The 20,618-nt window shown below is 37.1% G+C and overlaps 1 protein-coding gene across 1 annotated transcript in view; it reads right to left on the reverse strand.

The window, feature by feature from the left end:
- Positions 1-481: 481 nt before the first annotated feature.
- The window catches only part of CAPZA2 (capping actin protein of muscle Z-line subunit alpha 2), a 29,928-nt gene continuing 9,791 nt past the window's right edge, over positions 482-20,618 (reverse strand). The window contains exons 2-10 of the mRNA XM_040550240.1: positions 15,818-15,881; positions 13,785-13,836; positions 13,075-13,138; positions 12,374-12,580; positions 10,575-10,654; positions 8,470-8,548; positions 4,869-4,940; positions 2,323-2,385; positions 482-1,470 (exon numbers count right to left, since the gene is read on the reverse strand). Coding sequence (XP_040406174.1) covers positions 1,330-1,470; positions 2,323-2,385; positions 4,869-4,940; positions 8,470-8,548; positions 10,575-10,654; positions 12,374-12,580; positions 13,075-13,138; positions 13,785-13,836; positions 15,818-15,881 — 822 coding nt within the window. The 3' untranslated portion in view covers positions 482-1,329. The remainder of the gene's footprint in view (positions 1,471-2,322; positions 2,386-4,868; positions 4,941-8,469; positions 8,549-10,574; positions 10,655-12,373; positions 12,581-13,074; positions 13,139-13,784; positions 13,837-15,817; positions 15,882-20,618) is intronic.

The following is a 20,618-nucleotide window of genomic DNA, read 5'->3' on the forward strand; positions in this document are numbered from 1 at the left end:
ACTGTTTAAGAAGCCTGCATAAATACCTACCTTCTAAAAAAGTAAGCCGTTTATTTTTTCATCATGAGCATATAATTAGATAGCATCTTTTAGAACAGGTTTCCATCCAATTAAAAATGAAATCTTGAATTCACTGAAGCGAAATACAGCATTTGTAATGATGACTTTTGCCTGGGCTTTTAAATACCTGACATCCATTTTCAATACCAGATCTATCAGACAAGGAAAGTATAAAAATGTGTTATTTTGGGACTTGTAGTTTCTTCCATACGAAGCTGTAAGATACACATGTCAAGTGGACTTCCATAGGTAGATGTTTCTTAAATGAAAATGGAAACAATGTATGATAATATTGCAGCAAACCGCAAATACACTGAAAATAGCCAATGGGCCACGAGTTTGCAGCTGTTTTAAACAACCCTTTAAAAATATATAAATAGCAAAAAAATAGGCCGTGTCAGGAAGCAATTTGATACTCAAATAAATAGAAAATTTGCATTTTAATGTCACATTGAGTTTTAGTACATTTCAATCCAAGAAAAAAAAATAAACTGACAGACATGGTAATGAGTACAGGATTATATATATTACAATATGCCATGTTATAATACATTTGTGGCTTTATGATAAAAACTCAAGGGCAGATGGAGTTTGAGCTTGTTTAAGTAACTGTCAGGATCAAAGCATTAAATGAATTTCTAAAATAAGTACTTTTATTTAATTTCAAAATCTTGAAACAGCATTCGACCTTGGCCTTGGCCTTTTCTTTTCTTTTTTAAGTTTAATTAACATGGAGCTAGCTAATTAAGTATGCTGAAAGGTTTAAACAACATAGAAAATGCTTTCTCAATTTTACACACAATTAAAGGGTAGATGATTTCAACAACAGCACCTATAGCTAACTCCATGTTGACCTTGACCTAGAAACGCACACTACTGATCTCCACAAGGAATCCAGCGCATTTTGGAAGTTGTCCATTTCACATGAAAGCAAGAGAAAGGGTTATTATATGCAAAAATATTTTCAAACTGTTCTTAACTTGTAATTGAAAACTAAAGGCATGGTTTCTTCATTATAAAAAACAAATAAAGGTACAACAGAAACTCTAAAGGAAGATACTCAGCTACAATGAAGTTGCAAACCTCTGAAAAGAAAGAAAAAAAAAAAAGATCAATTAGCTAAGCTTTGTGCTCTAACCAAACTACTTACAGTGATTTTCCATGGCAAAAGCCCATGCTGACTGGGTGATGATCTGACAGTTCCAAATACTTTTTGTAATTTATTTGTATACAAGGACACTAAAATGATCCAGTCATGCAACGTTTGTTTTAAGCATTCTGCATCTCTTTTCCAATCTTATAGCTAAGAATCTTGTTCCAGTCAATCTTGGTGCGGGTAACTGGCAACTGTCGACGTAAGGCCTTGAAAGTAGTGTCTGACATAGTCTGATAATTCTCACTGATAGCAGTCTGTCAAACACAAAGTCATACAAAACAAAGACACATGAAGAACAGAACCAGGATGCTATATAAAAAGTTAAATGATTGAGTAGTCTGTTATCTCTTAAAGAGGCTTAATAAACATATGCTAAATTAAAATAATATCTTATGAAGAAAAGCTGATAGATCTAGACTGAAACTATGTGAAGAAATTTAGACAGATGCAATAAACCTGGCTCTGGCCCAGGTGTCTCAGCAAACCACAGTGTGTTAATCAGCAACATGAATGAAATGCCAATCTGAGTTAGCTCATACATCATTACTTCCAGACACCAAAATTTTCCACTGTTATTTCGGTGGTACGGTAGAGTGAGTCTCTACTTAAATATACACACCACGACTTAAATATAACGTATACGACACTTACTACAGTTTTATTAATGAGCATTTTTTTCAAACTGACAGAGCAAGCTGTCTGAAATTTACCTTATGTTCAAGACAACTAACTTGAATAATGCTTACAGTAATAGTTAGCAAAGCTGTGTAACAGAGCAGCCTCCGAACAGAATCTATACAAAAAATTCCACTTAAGGAATGCACTGAAATGGATCAGAAACACTGATATTTAACCACACTAGGGCCTGCAGAGATGCATTTTCTGCTCTCAAAAAACAACTTTGAATGTAATGTTATGTAGGTGAGTGCAATCACCAGAACGTTTGGAAAGGGAGAATACATTTAACAGCAGCATGTAATCTATTTAGATCCGTAAGGAACTGCATTATCTTAGTATCAAGCATGTTAATTATAGAATAGCAGCTTTGGCCAAATATATGGTAATCTACATGAGTAAAGATATAGTGTGTTTTTCCACCAACGTACCTGATACTCATTTTCTGCAGCCTCTACAATTTTTATAAATTCCTTTGCCGTCTGGGCTTCATTCTAGAGAAAGAAAGCATTTGAATTAGGTCTGATGTACAGCGTGATTCTCAGAAGACCAATTACATTATGTTTTTTCCAGTAATTACGAGATATGCGTAGATTCCATGAGAACACGTGACCATTTAGTGACTAAAACAAAATTGAACTAAACATTCATCCAAAAGGTATACACTACATTCTTTGTTGCTATGCCTTAATTATTCTTGGGTATTGTGCTGGTTCAGGGTATGAGCTAAAATTATGAGGAAATAAATCAACCAAGTATGCAGCAATATAGGTTTATTTACATGTGCCAGGCTAACAGATTTACTTGTGGTAGGAAATGGTATTAAAAAAAATCATAACAGTTCAACTGCAAACAAGCATACAGATTATCATAGAGCTTATTACAATACTTTGATTTAAAATGTTATGGTTTGATAAAAAGACATGAAACAGAACAGTATTTGTAAATATGAAAATGCACATGTGTAAGTCTCTAAAAAAATACTAAGTATTGGTGTTAACAGGATTGATGTTAAATTTCCTGTACAGCTTCAAGAACATCAGCTAATTAATTACAAACAAAACCAAAATTTCTTGCTTCTAAATATTCTGAAACAGGCAACTGAACCGAGGCAGAAAACACTAGACTATATCTGTCTATGCGTGTTCTGCAAGAACAGAGGTTGGACTACAGGGCTGGGGGAAGCCTATAGCAGCCTCAGCTCTAACTGGTTTAAAGTTTCACTGAAATTGCACTTAGCAGCCGTCAAAGTGCTCCTGGACACTGTAGAGAGATGAAGGAGGTAGTGACGAGTAGAAGAAAATTACAGATGGGAAGGGCTTTGACTTTTCAGTGAACTGAGATAATGATTTAAAAGGCTCTGATATGGAGAGGAAGAATTTGTGGTAAAAATTCTTATTTGTCTCAGAAAGAAATTAGGAATAAGAAAGTAACCTTCACTACAATTATTCATAGCTCCAGCAACAAGAGTTGCTTCAGTTATTTATTTCATCTGTGCCCACTGCGGGTGCAAAATTGCTTCTCTGCCAAACAATGAAAAGGAGGAGTCAGCAGGGCTCCTTTAATCTACCATTCTGTCTCTGTGAAATAAGAACCTGTACAGCCTCTACCCTCAAAGCCAAGGTTAAAAGTTGTTAACCAGCAGCACACTTGCTTTTGTTCTATGAAGAGGACGGAAGGTTATGTAAAAGATCTTTTTCTACTCATTGGTCTTCTGTCGCTTTACTCCACCTCACAGAATTAAGTCAATTCCAATCGAAAGTGAAGCAAAAGGAGAAATTGACAGGATACCTTCTTCTGGATAGTTTCCCCTGAAAAAAATCTTACTTGAATGAAAGACTAAACAGATCCCTCTGTTTATGGGGTCAAAAGTAATTTTATATTTACAGCTCCAGAAGCGTTATTACTTGGCACCACAGTCCACCACTCTCTATGCTGCTATCGCATCTGAAAAGCCAACAAGCCTTGCTTTATATTATTGAACAATGTTCCTTATTGACAAACTGATCTTTTCAGCCCAAATGGTCACTACGAGTCATTATCATTAAAATACTTCTACAATTTGCTTCTAAAATTTCCCTTTATCAGTTTAACTTCACTGGCTTAAGTTTTCTTAAGGAACACCCCTAACAGGAGATCCTACTGCTTACAAATACAATCTGCAGTAGGCAAGAATAATATTCTTTCAAAAGTAGTAATTCATGCTGCAACAGTACCAAATCCTAAAGGATACACCTGCTACACTATTTCAAAACAGTTCTTATTTTAACTGTGTGCTCCTCATCACTACAAGTATCCATTTGTAAAGAAGTCGAAAAATTAGACGTTGAAAAATTTTGCTTTAAAGCCAAAATTATGCTTTAAACACAAATGTTTCTCAACCTAAAGCATCTCTGAAAGTGCTTTTCATACACAGAAGCAGAAGGCTGATAGCACCAGTTACACATCGGGAGGAAAAGGAAGGGAAAATACTATTGCTTCTCAACTGGAAGCATTTGCTTACTATTTTTAGCATAATGGTCTTCTCGTGAGCAAAGGAATGCTACAGGTGATCTCCCAGAGACTACTGCTAAAGTCAGTTATTATAACTTTACTAAAGTGGGTTATTATAACTTAAACCTTCTTCATATTCAAAAAGTAATTCAAAAAGGACACTCTACATACTGAAGTTTAAATACAAGAGAAGTTCAGGAAGACAGCAAGCTAACTAAAACTTCACAAACAAAGTTAATTTAGCTTATATAAGCTACATGCAAGCATACACAGGCTTTAAATGTTTAAAAGAGTCAAAACGTTTAACTACATGTTATGTAAAAGTAGTGCATATTACATAGAAAATATTTATAGATTAGAACATTCATTCTCATTCAAGCAGAAGAACAAACTAGCCCCCAAATTTCCATTTTTAAGCTTGCTCATGTTGTTTAATTAAAAGGTCACCTCAACATACATACTAAGATCTCTAAAGTTCACTTACAGACACTGTTAGAGAATCCTGTATGTCTTTATGGCTCACAAGCTGAACATTACCATCTTCATAATAGTGAACCTACAGAAAATTAAACAAAAAACTCGTATTAGATGTTACAGAACATAATCATACAGGAAATCAAAACACTGTAGCATTTATCCCAATAGATAACTTACCACATTTAAACAAACAAACAAACATGTTACAAAACAACACATAAGAAAACAAAATGTTGTAGAATTAAAATATTTTCCTGAGGGTGGAACTGAAGAAGCTACTCTGAAAACATTTTGGTGTTCATTTGCCTCAGGTAGTATTTCATGCAAAGAAGTTTAGGTCTTGATTAGCAACACAAAGTAGAAGACTTACTTCTCATGTGATAACCTTTCTAGAATTCTTGATGTGGTAAAGATATATTTAACATGACTTTTGCCAATGCTTCAGGGTACAGTGAAGTTCTTTTTTCCTCCTTCACCCAAACTGCGTGCTACAGACAATGCAACATTAGGCTTCCCTTTCTTTGTGTCTGTTTTTGATACTTCCCTCTATCAGATATGGCTCATAACAAAAGCAGGTACATATAGAGACAAAGGAGCTCTTTGGTACAAAGTCTGTCAAGGTTAGGTAGCAAGGCAGAACGAAATCTGTATCTACAGAAGAGCTTCCTTGTGTATTTTGCTGGAGGAGGAGACTGGTGAAACTTCACTCAAGCTAACTTTAGTACTTTAAATTCAGGTGGGAAGGATCTGAAAACGTTTAGCTTCTAATGTAACTATAAGAGATCTTAAAAAAAATAGAAAGCATATATGAAATTACATGCAACAATTCACAATAATTCATACAAAAGTTATGTAACTGACACCTAAACAAGTATCCTTAAAGATATTTTTACTATTTTGATGAAGTGAACATAATTAGAAAATAGAAGCATTTGTCTCTCACCCTATTAGGCAAAATAACATTTTAATTTGCTGATTAATGTACAATACTATGATTTCATATACATTATGATCATTGGTTGTGCAAGAAACCCTCATTTTTACACAGAACACAGAAGAGGAAAACATGACACAGAGTACAACAGCTACATGTAAGCAAAAGAAAGATCTCCTATATGGGAAAACATTACTTCGTAAGATTCATCTTATTAGATTGTTTTCTGTCAAATGCTTGTTTTCCAATAAAAGGTATTATCCTAAGCATAAAATTATCCTTTTCAAATCCAGCATTACTGGGTGAAACTTTTGACAGTGTTTTTCAGTCCAGTTCCTCAGAGGTGAGGAGCGCTTACTCAGTGCAAAATCCTGAGACCTCCCTATGAAACAAGAGAACCCAGAGAAGTATAATCCCCCTCTTCTCTGTAGGGATACACTGGGCAGGTTGCCCAAATTTCCCGTGCTCTAAAGCCAACATCAGCACAAACACCTCTCTCACTGAGTCACATTCTTAGCAAACATTCAGGCCTAAAAATTTAACAGGGATGAAGCGTCAAATCTAATTCTGGGATTTGTTACATCATAAAATATGAGAAGTAACTGTTCTGTACTATACCTCACTGCTGACATCCTTCTAGAATGCTAGGCTTGGGTTCAGAAGACTACAAGAAGGATGACGTTTATGAACAGAACCTCTTGGAAAGGTTAACTAAGGAGGGATGAGAATAACAAATTATCTAACAGATAGAATTAGTAACCAGTACACTTATCAGTTGTTTTCCACGCAGAGTTGGAGCATGTCAAGTACCACAGGGATTTAAATTTTAGTAAAAGACTCTGCTGTTGCGCAATTTTCTTTTAATTATATGTAAGACAAAAACTAAACATTGAAAGAGAATAGGACAGTTAATACCCTCCTGTATTAGATTTTTTTTAATAGAATAAGGAAAAAAAAAAAGGAAGGGATTGTATAAATGATCTTAAGAGTACTACCTAAGACATCTGGAGACTGGTGATGCTGGAATTTTCCCAAATGTATTCAGTAAATATCTCAGAACCAGGACAATGTCCATACTGTTGTCATAAAGACTTCCCAAATAACAGAGAAATTCCAGTGCTCTGAAATTCAACTAGTTTATTGTGAGCCTATTCTAGAAGATTGCTTTGCTCCTTAAAATACATTAAAAGCACTCAAGGTATTTTTGGAGGTGGAAAAGGGAGAGCACTCCTATACACATTGCAGAAGTTACACAAAATGTCTAAAAATTTGAAACTGAGTTTCCTCGGTGAAACGGGAACTTCATAAACAAGCAAAACAATTAAACTTTTCATCACTTCCTAAAACCACATACTTTATGAATGTAAATAATGATGTAAATCCTGATTAATTATGTAAGATAGTAATAAAGGACAAAATCAGCTGGTACCCAAATTGAGATACAAAGTAAACCTAACTCAACTCCCTGTTCATGCTATTTTCTACGCTACTGGGTTAAGTTTTCCCAGAATTCGGTAAACACTTGCCTGCTTGTTCTGGAAAATCTCCTAAATATTTAACCAAAAGTGCACGCTGCAGACAAAATGCCTATTTTGTTGCAAGATAGATTTAAGTGACAGTTTACCTGGATTTTCCCTAAGTCTTAAGAAGCCTAAAAGTTTCTTAGGGTGCTTACTATGATCAACTTGATCTGACAACACAGTAACAACTGTCCACATTTTGAACATCACTCTAGTTGTTACAGAATTTTCCCTGCAGCGGGAAATCAGATTCAGTGCCCTGCTTAGGTAGACCTGAGCACAGCTACCGCAACCCAGAACAAGCCTCAGACTAGAAATACACTCCACCACATCTTCCTTCTGAAATCAAGTCACTGAGCAGTAGGGAAGTGCAAAACTCCTAGGGGCACAGAGCAGGAAAAGGGAACTTGGCTATGTCTTGTTAAAAACAAAACAAAAACCCACAGAAAAACACCATCACAACAACAAGAAAAACCCACCTACGCTGCAAGTCAGACTGCACTAACATTCTAGTCCCCGATCCCAGAACTGTTTCAATAAATTCCTGCAAAGTATGTGTACACATTCCAGGGAACTGATCCAGGAAATCAAGTCCTCCTGCCTACCACATGACAGTCAGACTTGCTCGTCTAAAGAGTTCTGCATTCCTTCTTGGACAGTATCTTCTTTCTGAATGCCCTAAAGCCAACAGGATGGGTAAATTCTGAATGAAGGAGACCTAAATTCAAAATTTTCAGATAATGGAATGACCAAAACCTCTCTAAACAGGGTGGATAACAAAAAAAAAAAAAAAAACACTGCTATTATCACCTAAAAAGAAAAAATCCCTATTTCAGAAAGGGCCTACCCTCAAGAAACTTCCCCATGTAACTGGGAATTCAAGCTCCTACCAGATCGCTGTACAGGAAACTTAAGAAGGTATATGCCTAGCCAAGGTGAGTACACCTTCTGAAGTCCTCAGAATCATTATACTAAACACGTATTTTGTAAGGATGTGGCAAATATATAATTTAGTGACTAACACTTAATTGAATGGTCATCTCTACTTTGCTTCCCGGGCTCCCCAGGTCTCTTGGAGTATTTAATACACTGGCCTGAGTCTCCCTCTCTAAAGTGGAGACTACTGATCAGGACATGATTTGGGATAAGCATACCTGAATTTTCAAGATGCCAGCCACTTGAGTGGTTGAAGGTGTGATTGTAAACTTCCATTCTGACCTCCAGCGGCCATTCCTTAAAAATAAATAAATAAATAAATAAAACCCAGATATCACCCCATTGGTTAGGAAAAAAACAAACATACAACTGTTAGAATGAAACACCCTGTAGAACTACACGTAGACAAAATCTTTCAAACCATAAAGATTCAGCCCATAACCAGTGAAGAAGAGAACGAAATTATTCTGGAATGCTTATCCTAGGTTTTGGATGTGGACCAAGAACATCCATTAGTAAGGATCATTTAACAACAGGACTTAGCTTCTATATAAAGGCTCCAGTGTTCTTTTCCTTCTTTACTATTAGGCATATGCACTCAACATTTTGTTTCCAAGACCTGAACAACTTGCTGGATCAACCAAAGTCACACTTCGCATTAGGCTACAAAAGACCCAACTAAAAGGAACATTAAAATAGCAAGACTTTCTGCTATGCTGAGCTATAATTAGGCCTTTCCTTCTACCATTTCTGTTCCAGGACAACTGTTTCCTTCTAGCAGAAACAAATTTAATAATTTTGCCCAATTGCTTAAAGGGAGCTTCAAACATCTGGAAAACAGGATGGACAGATTGTAGTTTCACCTGATTCATTTCCTGTAAATTAGGCACTTTTTGATTTAGTTAGGTTAGTGGGTTAGAAAGTTAATATATTAAAGCTGTATTAGGAGGGTACCGTAACTGCATCTTGATTCTTGCTTTACACTTAAGGAAAGAAGTTTTGATACTATAAATTCCAATTCTACTATCTCTAGGTGTACATCCCAGAACACACAACAGTGGGAGAGAAAAAACTAGGATTAACAGCTGGTAATGGATCTACATTGACATCTCTTCGATAACACAGTATTAACTCAATTATAAAGCCTTTTGTTATTATTTCAGATAACACCGAAATCACGGATTACCACTGAAAATTCAGACTAAGGCAATTCATAAGCTTGTAAGGAAACTGAAATGGTCACCTTACTCAGTAACACTAGTATTGCTGGTAGCTTTAAGACTGATCCATTAGTTGTAAAAAAGATTCCATGCTGAACTATAGTTTTAGGTAGAATTTTAGCTTGTCATTGAATCCTGCGCATCTGAAAACTAACAAGATCATTTGCTTCTTTGTCACTTTGAAGTCCTTGTAAGATGACCACAATGTTTCCACACTAGGATATCCTCCTTGGAATGGTATTTTAAGGACAAAAAGAGTTCCAGTTAAGTAGGATCCTTTTCTAGGAAAGGCTTTACCTTACAAATAACATATTACTTTATTTATCACTGATGAATTAAGATGTTTGATAAGATATGAACAAATCACTGGGCAAATCATTCCACTGATAGAGACAAATGATGAAATAAGTATGTATACGTAATATTCACCTTTGGCATTAGAAAACAAAGATTTCTGCACTTCCATTCATTTTCCATAGGATTACTAAATAAAATTTCAAGCAGATGCAAAATAGCAAAATAAAATATCTTTCTTCATACAACTTCACATATCAGCTATCTTTAGGAGATACTTCCTTAACTGAGTTCTGGTGCTCTGGTATTTATTTTATCTTTAGCTAATTTAACTCTAGCCAATTTCCTGAAACAAGCTATCCACCCCACGCTGTGGAAAACATCTTGACATACCTTACCCAAAGCTTAATGATTCAAGTCCTACAGTAAATTAAAATTGGAGCACTTTCTTTCTCTGAGACGTGCAAGCTAGGAGTTGTTTTCACAGAGGAACTTTGCCAAGTAGAAGCAACAATATTACGGAACACAGACAAGGGCACTGGTGATGGTGTAATAAACTAGAAGAGTCACAGAGGGAGTTTTACAAAATTCCTGAAATCCCACAAAGGAGATGCAGATGTGCAGTCTGCCGTTGCACTTCCTCCAAAGGAAAAGCTTTCTACATAGTACTGGCAGGAAAGCTTGGTGGGGAAAAATGAAAGATGTCCATGCACTTACTTCTCTGACCCAAGGATAATCATTGTAATGGCAATAGCGCAGTTATTCGACACGCTGTATTTTACTGTACCTGTATCCATGCAGAAACTTACCAAAAATTTTTTGCTTGGAACTGATGGCTCTCTATGCATGCAATAATGGTTTGCTGTCCATCAATTGTTTTACCATACACCTTAATTAGAAACAAAAAGAGAGCAGAGTTAACATTTCAGTTATCTTGTTCAAACCGATTAGCAATCTCTAGTCCTATTATTGTTTCAATAGGGAATAAACTTTAAAATTGTATTCTACAATCACTACGTTTCTTACATAACGATCAGTACACGAAACATGAATTGTAAATTACAAAGCAGTAAAAAAATTAAGATTTGAAAATCTGAAGGTCAAGCATCTTAAGTTTTACGTACTGCAAACTTTGTTTTGTTTTTTGCAACTCAGAATTTCAAGCATACACAATGTCATAACAGTCACTGCTATTATTGCCACAAGGGTTTCAGATACCAGTAACTCTGCACCTAAATGGTGATTTAAACCTTTACAGATTAGTGAAAAAGTGATAAAAAGGTAGGTTTGGTCCTCTGTTCTGCTCTGCCTCCTCAAAACCCAATAATACTAGAAGTTATCTCAATGAAGGTGCAATCTGCTTTCCTTTGCAGAAGCTCTGGCACTCATCTGACTGCACAGGAATCCAATTCAACATGTTAACTCAGTGACTGAATCTTCATTTATTTACAAGATTAGTTTTCCACCAGGTTAGTATAAAGCACGGGACAGCTATCATTAAATCAGTTTACTGAACTTTAAATAGCCATAGAGTTACTAACGGCAAATCAAATGCTACTTCAGTCCAGAGTGAGAGGTTTTATTTTAAGAAGCCATCAGAACCCACTGATTCTGGTTGTAAGAATATAGCATTTTGATACATAGGACAAATGATGGAGAGAAAACAGTTTGCTTTACTGACAGTTTTATTAGTAAACCAAATCAAGATAAGGTCTTACGGATTATTTGTTTACTTATTTTTAAGTAACCCACCAGGTATCCAGTATTGATGGGATACTTCTGTAGTAATTTACAGAAGGTCTTATTGCTTTAAGAAGTTTAACTCTCGCCTCTGAGGAATTTTTATTTAAGTCTTCGCTATGACAGGACTAAACAATAGTAACCTTCAGTAGCCATCCACTGGTAATCCAACAGCTGCTACATTAAACTTCTGAAGCTTTCCCTCACTTCCCTGGATGAACATTTGACAGGACTAATTCTTTAGAGTTGAAATTAACTATATTCCTGGTTTACCAAGAATTAATTGCAAGTTCATTTTAAACTTCTATCTAAATGAGCTATACATTATCCACACAAGTGGAATAAAATGAATTTACATAATACACTTGATATTAGGAATTTAATTTAGATAAATACGTAAAAGTCAAAATAAGATCAGGAAAATTAGATTTTAAAATGGCATATCCCTGAAGTCAAAAATCTAGTCTTCAATGCTATTTAAAATACCCTCGGCAGTGACATTGGCATTACTCTTAAATGTAAATTTGATTAACAAGATCAGAAGCATGTCAACTAGCTATATACCTTTGCTATTATAAGATAATAGAGATTTTAAAATACTATAACAGTATGCTTGGAATGAACATAATTGTTTGGACAACGCCCCCATTAATATGCTTAAACTTTTGGTTAGCCCTGATGAGGTCATGCAGTTGGACTAGATGATCTTTGAAAGTCCCTTCTGGCTGAACTATTCCTTTTTTTTTTTTTTTTCTTTTTGGTAGGACACAGTGAAGGGTGACAACACTAATGAGGGCAATATTTCACAGTATTTCTTTTTTAGCCTATGCTATGCTAATAGTATGTGGTTATATAACGTAGTACTTACTGTGCATACACCATTTGGATAGTGTTCTTTCACATATGCTTTCATTGCTGTCTCAACTGAATTTCTCCAGGATTCTATGGCATTTTCAACTTCATGGGGCCTAGGATCAGTAGCCTCCTTTCTTAAGTGATCAAACTTAAAAGAAATCTTGTTCTTGGGATCCAAAAATTTTCCATTTCCCAAATCGCCATGTTCTGTTATCAAAACCTGTATTAGAAATTTTTAGTCAATAGTATCTGGTATGGAATAAAGAAGAAAAAAATACCATACCAAATCAAATTACATTGTACTGTTAACTGGAGATTATAAAAAGACTCACATTTTAAACAAAATAATGTGCATAGCAAGAGAAGACGCTAACATGACACATTGACACAGAAAAAAACAAAACAGAATCCTACCCTCTTATTGCAACAAACTATGCAATATAGAAATTCTTCTCTATTCTAAAGGTACAGCAAATAGTTCCTACAGCTCCAAAACAGGCCTGAATGCAATCAGTATAATGATGCAGAATGAAATTGCAAACTCTTTAGGTATGCTATTTGATTAACTTACTAAACTGGTACTATTGGCAGGCCATAACACCTATGTTTCGTCAGGGAAGATGAGTTTCGTTTCATTTTTTTGCCAAGATATGTTCCAGTATCAGAACATCTTCAAAAATTTAACAAACATTGCGAGTATCATCGTATTCATACCTGTTCATCGTAACCGTCAATTTTTACTGGAGTAAACTGGTCCAAGTTGTACTGTGCAAATGCACTGCAAGAGAAGAAACACCAAAAAAACTGCATCAAGCACAATCTTTTTCCTTCGTAAATGTAGAAGACTTAGATAACAGCTAATAATACATCAAAAATTATATTAATGCCTCATTATCTAGCTTTAGAATCACCTCACTTCACTCAGTACTGATATTGCAATTCCAACTATTACATGATGATTCATGTTCAAAAGAAACCTCACACAGACATACACATAAGCTTTACAGTAACCTATAGTAGTGGAAATACGGATAAATCTAAATTCCACATAGCTCCACCTAGTAAGCCAGACAGCTCCATTCTTACAGATAAAGTTAATCTTGGCATAAAATACAACAGGTGTAATTTTTCGTGTGAAAGTGGCACCTAAGGAAACAGTAACTTTCAGATGTTCAGTGACTATAACATCTACCAAGAAACCAAAAATGAAATCCCAAAAGGCAGATATGAGTTCCAAAATCCAGGCGTTTGGATTTTGGAACAAAACACTTCCTCTAACTATTAGGACACAATACAGATCTCTGTTCTGTTAAATATTTATCTTAATCAAAGATGCACGATGCACATAATAGGGTTTGACTTGCCAAGCACACACTTACTGAACTTGCTTTTATGCAAATGAGTATGTGGCATCTGGTACTTACTGGGCTGCTCCTTCCCTGAGAAGATTGTCATTATTAAGCAGCAACCGAACATCTGAGAAGAGATGTTTATAACATAGAAGTACAGTTAACTCAGAGAGCTGTTTCAGTCACATAACAAGTGTCAACAGAATATCCACAACAATTAAAACCCAAACCACCACACAGCCATACAGATAACTAGGTAAGAAATGTATTGCTTCATATTTTGCAATTTTGACTGAACTTAATGAGTAAAGCACTAGAGAAATGGATTCCTTCCAATGCAATCTGGTAAAAAGATAGAAGCTAAACTCTACAGGTTTGGGGACAGCTCTAGGAATCTGTCAAACTAGTTTTTAGAGAAGTTTTGCATGAGAACAGCACTGGATTCAAGTAAGGATTCAAGTTAAGTTCACTTTTAAGAGGTAAACAATAAAAACCCTCCCATGGTATTGGTGGTAGTAGTTACTGTAGTTTGATGACACTAATACGGTCAGTGTTGTACTTGGCTTTTCTTTTAACCATACTATTTTCGTTCTTGTTCCCTAATGACACTTAGTAGTCAGAGCACAGTATATCACAATACCGTTTCTACCATCAGACAAGAAGTATGTGAGTGAAGTCACTGTTCTCCTCAGAATTACTTAATTTAGTGCATAGTAAAGGTGATTTCATGTATTTGACTTACTTCTTTATTATTTACTAGGCACTGTTTTAAAAACAATTACCTTACAATTCAATGCAAGTACACATAATAGATAAAAGCATCAGGAAAGAAATATCCTAGCAACTTGAAGTGTTCATCTCTCTAAGACCAGAGTTAAAGATATAACTGATCATTAGTCTCACTATAACACTTTGAACTCTAACGAATTCTAAAGAAATCCTATAAGTTTAATAAAAAATCTGGAATATGTCTGAAGCATTTTTCTAAATAAATAAAAAAACAATTTGGAGAATTTATGTTTAAAGCTCTCTCTTTTTTTTAAGGAGTCAGTCTGAATCGCATGTAAATATTTTTGATTTTTACAACATTCCAACAATTAGGCCTTTGGCTGGACACCTATGATCAAATGTTTTGTTATGAGCCATCAAAATTGCAACTGCATTATAAAGCAGGTAGCTGCAACTTTGAGCTAGCTTAATAACAGTCTTAGCAGTACTGCTACAAGAAATTGTATTAACTTGCAGAGTGCTGTGCTAATGAGCTGCTCACCAGCAGTTCATTTCACAAATGTACTACAAGCTAAGTCTGGGGAATCATCTAGCCACAGTTTAATTGAACACAGTAATTCTAAACACATTACCTTCTTGTAAGAGATTTAAGCTCCAGCCTGCCACTCACTCAAAGTTCAGTGTACTAAACATACTTCCCTATGTAAGTAGCATCAGAGCTATATGCAGGCTACAGCTAAAATTTATGCCTTATGTTTTTGTACACCCATGTATCTTGGTGCAAGACAAACACAACAGTTTTTAAAGAATAACATCTTAGGTAAAGTCTAGGAAACAATAGCAGAGATAAGCTGTAATGAGACTGGAAATTAGTTTATCTACATACCAGTAAATTGGAGGGTGCCCATAATTTAAGGGTTAAAAATGTTTGGAGGGGATTAATATTCTTTTCACAACTGCCACTTTAAGCAGTAGCCCTTCGTATATCCAATGTTAAGTATTTATAATGATATTCATTCTTTTAAAGAGGACCACTTTAATTTCAGTTAATTTCTGCTGAAAAACATAAAGGGCTGAAAAAATGTACGCATATCTTCTAAATGAAAGCATTAGCAACTGTTAAGTCATCACTGCTTAAAAACAGAACGAAGGCTGTTCTCATATCACAAAGAGAAACGGTGCTTTTGCATTTAAACTCCATGCTGCCTTGGGAGTGCAAAGCTTATTCTGCCCATGACAAAACCATGACTGCAAAGCTCTTACAGCAAGTGAGCTGCTAAAAAAAATAAGCTGGGTAAAATTCAGTAGAGGAATCAATCAGGAATACAATTTTGAGTCTAGATACCTTAAATGAAAGCACAGAGCAGGGGTATACTCACCATTGAACACTTCATTGAATTCCCCAGGGGGTGCATGAATTATGAATTTTGCTGCTATACGCACCTAAAACAAAAAAGAATAATAATTACGTGGTTGTATATACTTGCATTATCCCTATTCACACCGACCATGCATTATATGGCTTTAGTGTCTAGACACGCAATTGTACAACTCCTACTGTTTCATGTACTTATTCACATTGAGCTACTCCGTCTTTGTTAGAAGCACTGAATATGAAGTTCCACCTCTTCAAAAAGGTGAGAGGAGGTTGTAAGCAATGGAAGCAGAAAGAGAAACGGAGTCACTCATTCTGTATTACTGGCAAAAAGAAACAAATAGCGTGACAAAGAGGATCGGTAACACTGACATTTCAACTTTCAGTCCTCAGCTGCCTGGGAACCTACAGACACAATATGAGAGCCGACAACCAGGGATGAAGAAACGTCCCATCTCCAAAGGTTCCCCTCTTATTTTACTACATATCCTATGCTTCTGAGCTTTCCAGAAGGTTCACAATTAGACAGCAGTCCACAGATAAAAACACTTCTGTAGACACTGAAGCATGTAATTTCACTGGCCTCTACCTGCAAGGCCTCTTTAGTACCACAGTGTTAGCAGATAACAGTTAAAGCAACCAACCAAAACCATAAACACACACAAAAAAAATAAAAAAGAACTACTTTAATGCAGATGCTCAAAGAATTGCCCTCAGCCATAACTTTTTGCACAGCATAACCTGGCACTGCCACTAAAAGTATGCGCACATGCCCTGGCCTTCTCCCTGTCCGTGCTTGCACAAACACACGACTGCACAGCGAGCAAAATTAGTAAGGTCATTTTTCTTTTTTCAGATCAGTTCCCTGAACTGGCTCATTGCACAGCTCCAGACACACGTGCTTGCAAAAGGAACACAAAGACAATTTATTTACTGTGGATCAATCTCAAAATGTTTCCACTACCACCTTACTTACAGAACATCCCCCTGCGGACTTATTTTCATTCATTGTTTTCCCCTTTAAGTTGTTAGGAACACCCAGAACAAACACACACACACACAGGTTTCAGAGCTTGACTTGACAAAAGTTCTTAATCTTCATAATTCACAGTCTCTAAGTGGAGGAGACATCCAAGGCTCTCTATTACCCTTGCTAGGATGCTGCTATTCAAATCTAGTGATACTACCTGAACTGTATTTCCCATTTCTAACGCCCCCATTATGTTTCTGTGGGATAAACAGCTTCTGCACTGTTTGGGCTTCCCGTTTGAAATTAAGATGGTTGTGAAAGACACACTTTATTCGCAACTACCCAAAAAATAACCACAGAATGCTTTACATTTCGCCATTTACGCGTCTTCCGAACTGTAAAAGAACTGTCCGAGCCTGCTGGAACTCTTGAATTGATTTGTAAATAGATTTTACAGCCAAGGTTGGTAATCCAGCGTTCGGACCAGGTTCTTGACAGCTCCGAGTTTCAGGCAGAGGTCTCCAGGAGAGATGGTTCAAGCTCAGAGGGCCCTGCGAGCACTTTGCTGCCTCCTTAGTGGAGTTCAGACCTCAGGGACTCGCCCAGGCAGCTCCCTGCTCGTCAGAGGCCAGCAGCCACTCACCGCTAGCTGATGGAAAGGGAAGGGCTGTCAGGTCCCAGCTTTCTACACCGAATGCTACCTTTTGGACCGCTGGCAGCCTTTATCTGCTGCTTCAAATACCCACATCACAACTCTCTGCAAGTAACCTCCGATTTGCATTATACTGAGATAAATGCCACAGGGCTTACTCTTTTCTCCAAAGAGACACAGAGTAGGTAGGAGTGCCTTGTTTTATGGCCAGCTTATTAAAGCCCCTGCCTAGATAAGCCCAATCGTCTCACCTCATTTTCAGCTGTTTTTTAGTAATGCAAAATTGATCTTGCTTTTTTCTTTTCCCACCAGCAAAGAACTATTGTTTTTCTTACTAGTCAGATCAGCCGTAGTATGAGTAACATTCAGGCAAAATAATTCAATAGTAACAGACGCTTCCTCAGGACAGACTAAGCAAAATACTGCTTTTAGTGAAGATTTTACTAGCAAATTACATTCCTCAACAAGATTTTCTCAGTGCAATATACCATCATAGATATCACTTTTTAAAGGACAGATAACCACAAGCACGCAAATCTGCAATAAACATCTCATCAAAAAGTGTGAAGCAGACTCATGCTGGCAGAAGTGAGGAAACTAATGTCTTCAGAAGCTGCACGTCAGCTAGATGCTGTGTTTTGCTAGCCTGCCTTTCTGAAGTCCATCTAAACTAATCCGCTTTTTCCAACAGTTACATCAAATTAACTTCTCTGTTGAGATAAGTAGCTGAAAAAGCTTTGTTTCCCCAGATTATACATGCAAGAAGCCCATATCAAGGAAATAAATCCAATATTAAATCCAACTTAACGCATGAGAACTGACAACCACCTACAGCTTCTCTATTGCCACTGAGATCTTCCAGAAATGCGTGCGCTGAAGGAGGATGGATTCTCTGGGCTCCAAAACCAGACAAATACTAAAGCAGAAATGAATGTGCTTTCATGAGCCTTACGAGCTGAAGATCCCCCCCTTTGGCAACTAAAGCCACTGGCTCAGCTGTCACTTGAGGAAGCACAAGTTAAGACATAGGGGCAGGACATATAAAATGATGTGGTTTGAGACAAAAAAAAATTTTTTAAATTACGCAGATACAGCAAAACCCACCTTGTTTGTAACATGTAGAGATGAGCTAAAAAAGCCAACCGCAATATAGTTCATACAAAGTTACTTTTTCTGAAAACTGTTAAAAGAAAACACTTGTGGGAGATGCATTACAGTCAGATCTGATGCTGGTTATTCAACACACTGATCGCAGCTGATTTGATCAAGCCAAAACAGAAGCAACACTGCATCTTACGAGTCTAAATGACAAAACCTTTTCATTCGAGAGAAATGCACATTCGCACACAGTACGAACACTTTACACACATACAGGTACCAAAAAACTAAGTTACAACCAAGTATCCCTTTAGAAACTCAAAAAGCCTGAAGTGAGAAAGTCCCTTAAATTTCTCAATTTATTACTCTAGTTTCTTCCCAAACATCATCTAACACTTAAAGACAATGCTGTAGTTTCCAAGATCAGATTTACAGCCTCTGTTTTCAGTTACAAGTCTTCACAGCAGCTTTCAAGGAATTGCAAACTGCTGAGTTCACTAACCCCGAACTTCTAACATCAGGGGTCGCTACGTACAGGTCTTGCAAACATCTTTTTAACGCAAGCCTTTGCGTAGAATTGCACGTTTACTGTATTTACTGAATTGAAGGCACAAACCCGATCCAAATACATTTTTCTGAAGGCTTCTGTGACTTCCTGCAGTTTTGAGGATTAATATGGATGTCATACACATGGTACAAAAAAGATCCTCCAAAACCCACCAGAAACAACCAGAAACATCACTTCTTAGAGCACGGCGAAGGGCAGCATTCCCTGCTGCAGGTGATTCCCACACACAGGGCAGTTCCAGTCAGCAGTGCAGGCTAAAATGCAAGTCTGATGCCAGCAGGTAAAAGCGAGGTTTAACCTCTCAGTTCAAATGAAACCAAATGCTGCCCAGCACATCAGTTAAAAATTGCTTAATTTGATTAAGTAAATGATTTTAGGTAAAATTTCCTATCAAGGAGATAAGTGAAGGAGAAAAAGACAGGTTTGTTGTATGCAATGAGCATGGGTATCAGGCAAACTTTCTCCTGCAGAGATTAAAGCAATTGCTCTATCAACAAATGCCTGCATTCAGCTCCTACAGTACTTGCAGTTTTTCAGATTGCACAAGCACAGAGGTAGCAATTATTTACAGAATGGTGTCTTGTTTTCATCCTTTGGCCTTTATTTCATGACATAATTTCTCTCAAGGCGTGCCATCAACCAGATACACAGACAAATCCTCCTCCTCCACCTCTTTCCAGACTGAGGCGCGCTGAAGTTTCTTTCATTTTAAAGAAGTCGTGCACAGTGACTTCAAATGCCCCCAAACCGCTCTTCCTGTTTCTGGCACATCGGAAGCTGACACTGGCTGAAAAGCCCGACCTTCTGTGCTGAATGTGCCTATATATGGCCATGAATACGTGCTCGGCCCGCAGGGCTCTCAGTGCCACGCTACGGTGTCAGCTCCGCTTCAGGCATCGGCCAGGGTGCACCTAACAATAAGAAAGGCATTAAAATATAAGTTAGCTATTCCTTTTTTCCCCCGTTTCTCTTTTTCTCCTCTTTTCCCCTTTTTAACGTAACCGAATTACAGCTGTACTCGCCAGGCACCCTGACAGCTCCCGCAGTTAACAGGCTGCGGGAGGAGGAACAAGCTGGTAAGCAAGATGCTGTGAAACCACAGGCTTTGCCCCTGCTTTCCTACACTTCGCTTATTTCAAGTTCAGCCGTGAGCTCACTGCAGCAGGGAGACCCACCCTTCCGCCACACTCATACCAGGTTAAAGTTTACTGCTCCAGAGCAATAAAACGGAATAGTGATGTACACATTAAAAGCTCTTTAACCTACAAATTGCACGCAGATCTTAAAAAACAGACAAAACGTGGTGTGGGAAGAGAAGGCTTTCACGATCTACTTCCACTCTACACAGCCACAACAACTTTGTTGCTCATCACAGGAAACGACAGAGCTTCCTCCAGCAGTTACCTATACCAGCGATTACCGAAAGCGTGGTAGAAGGGCTGAGGCATGATACATGATGCATTTTATATTCCGCACTCCTGAGAGAACCCTTGCTTCCCTGTAAGCCAAAACAAACC

Source organism: Cygnus olor, chromosome 1 (assembly GCF_009769625.2).
Source record: "Cygnus olor isolate bCygOlo1 chromosome 1, bCygOlo1.pri.v2, whole genome shotgun sequence".
Taxonomy (NCBI): Eukaryota; Metazoa; Chordata; class Aves; order Anseriformes; family Anatidae; genus Cygnus; species Cygnus olor.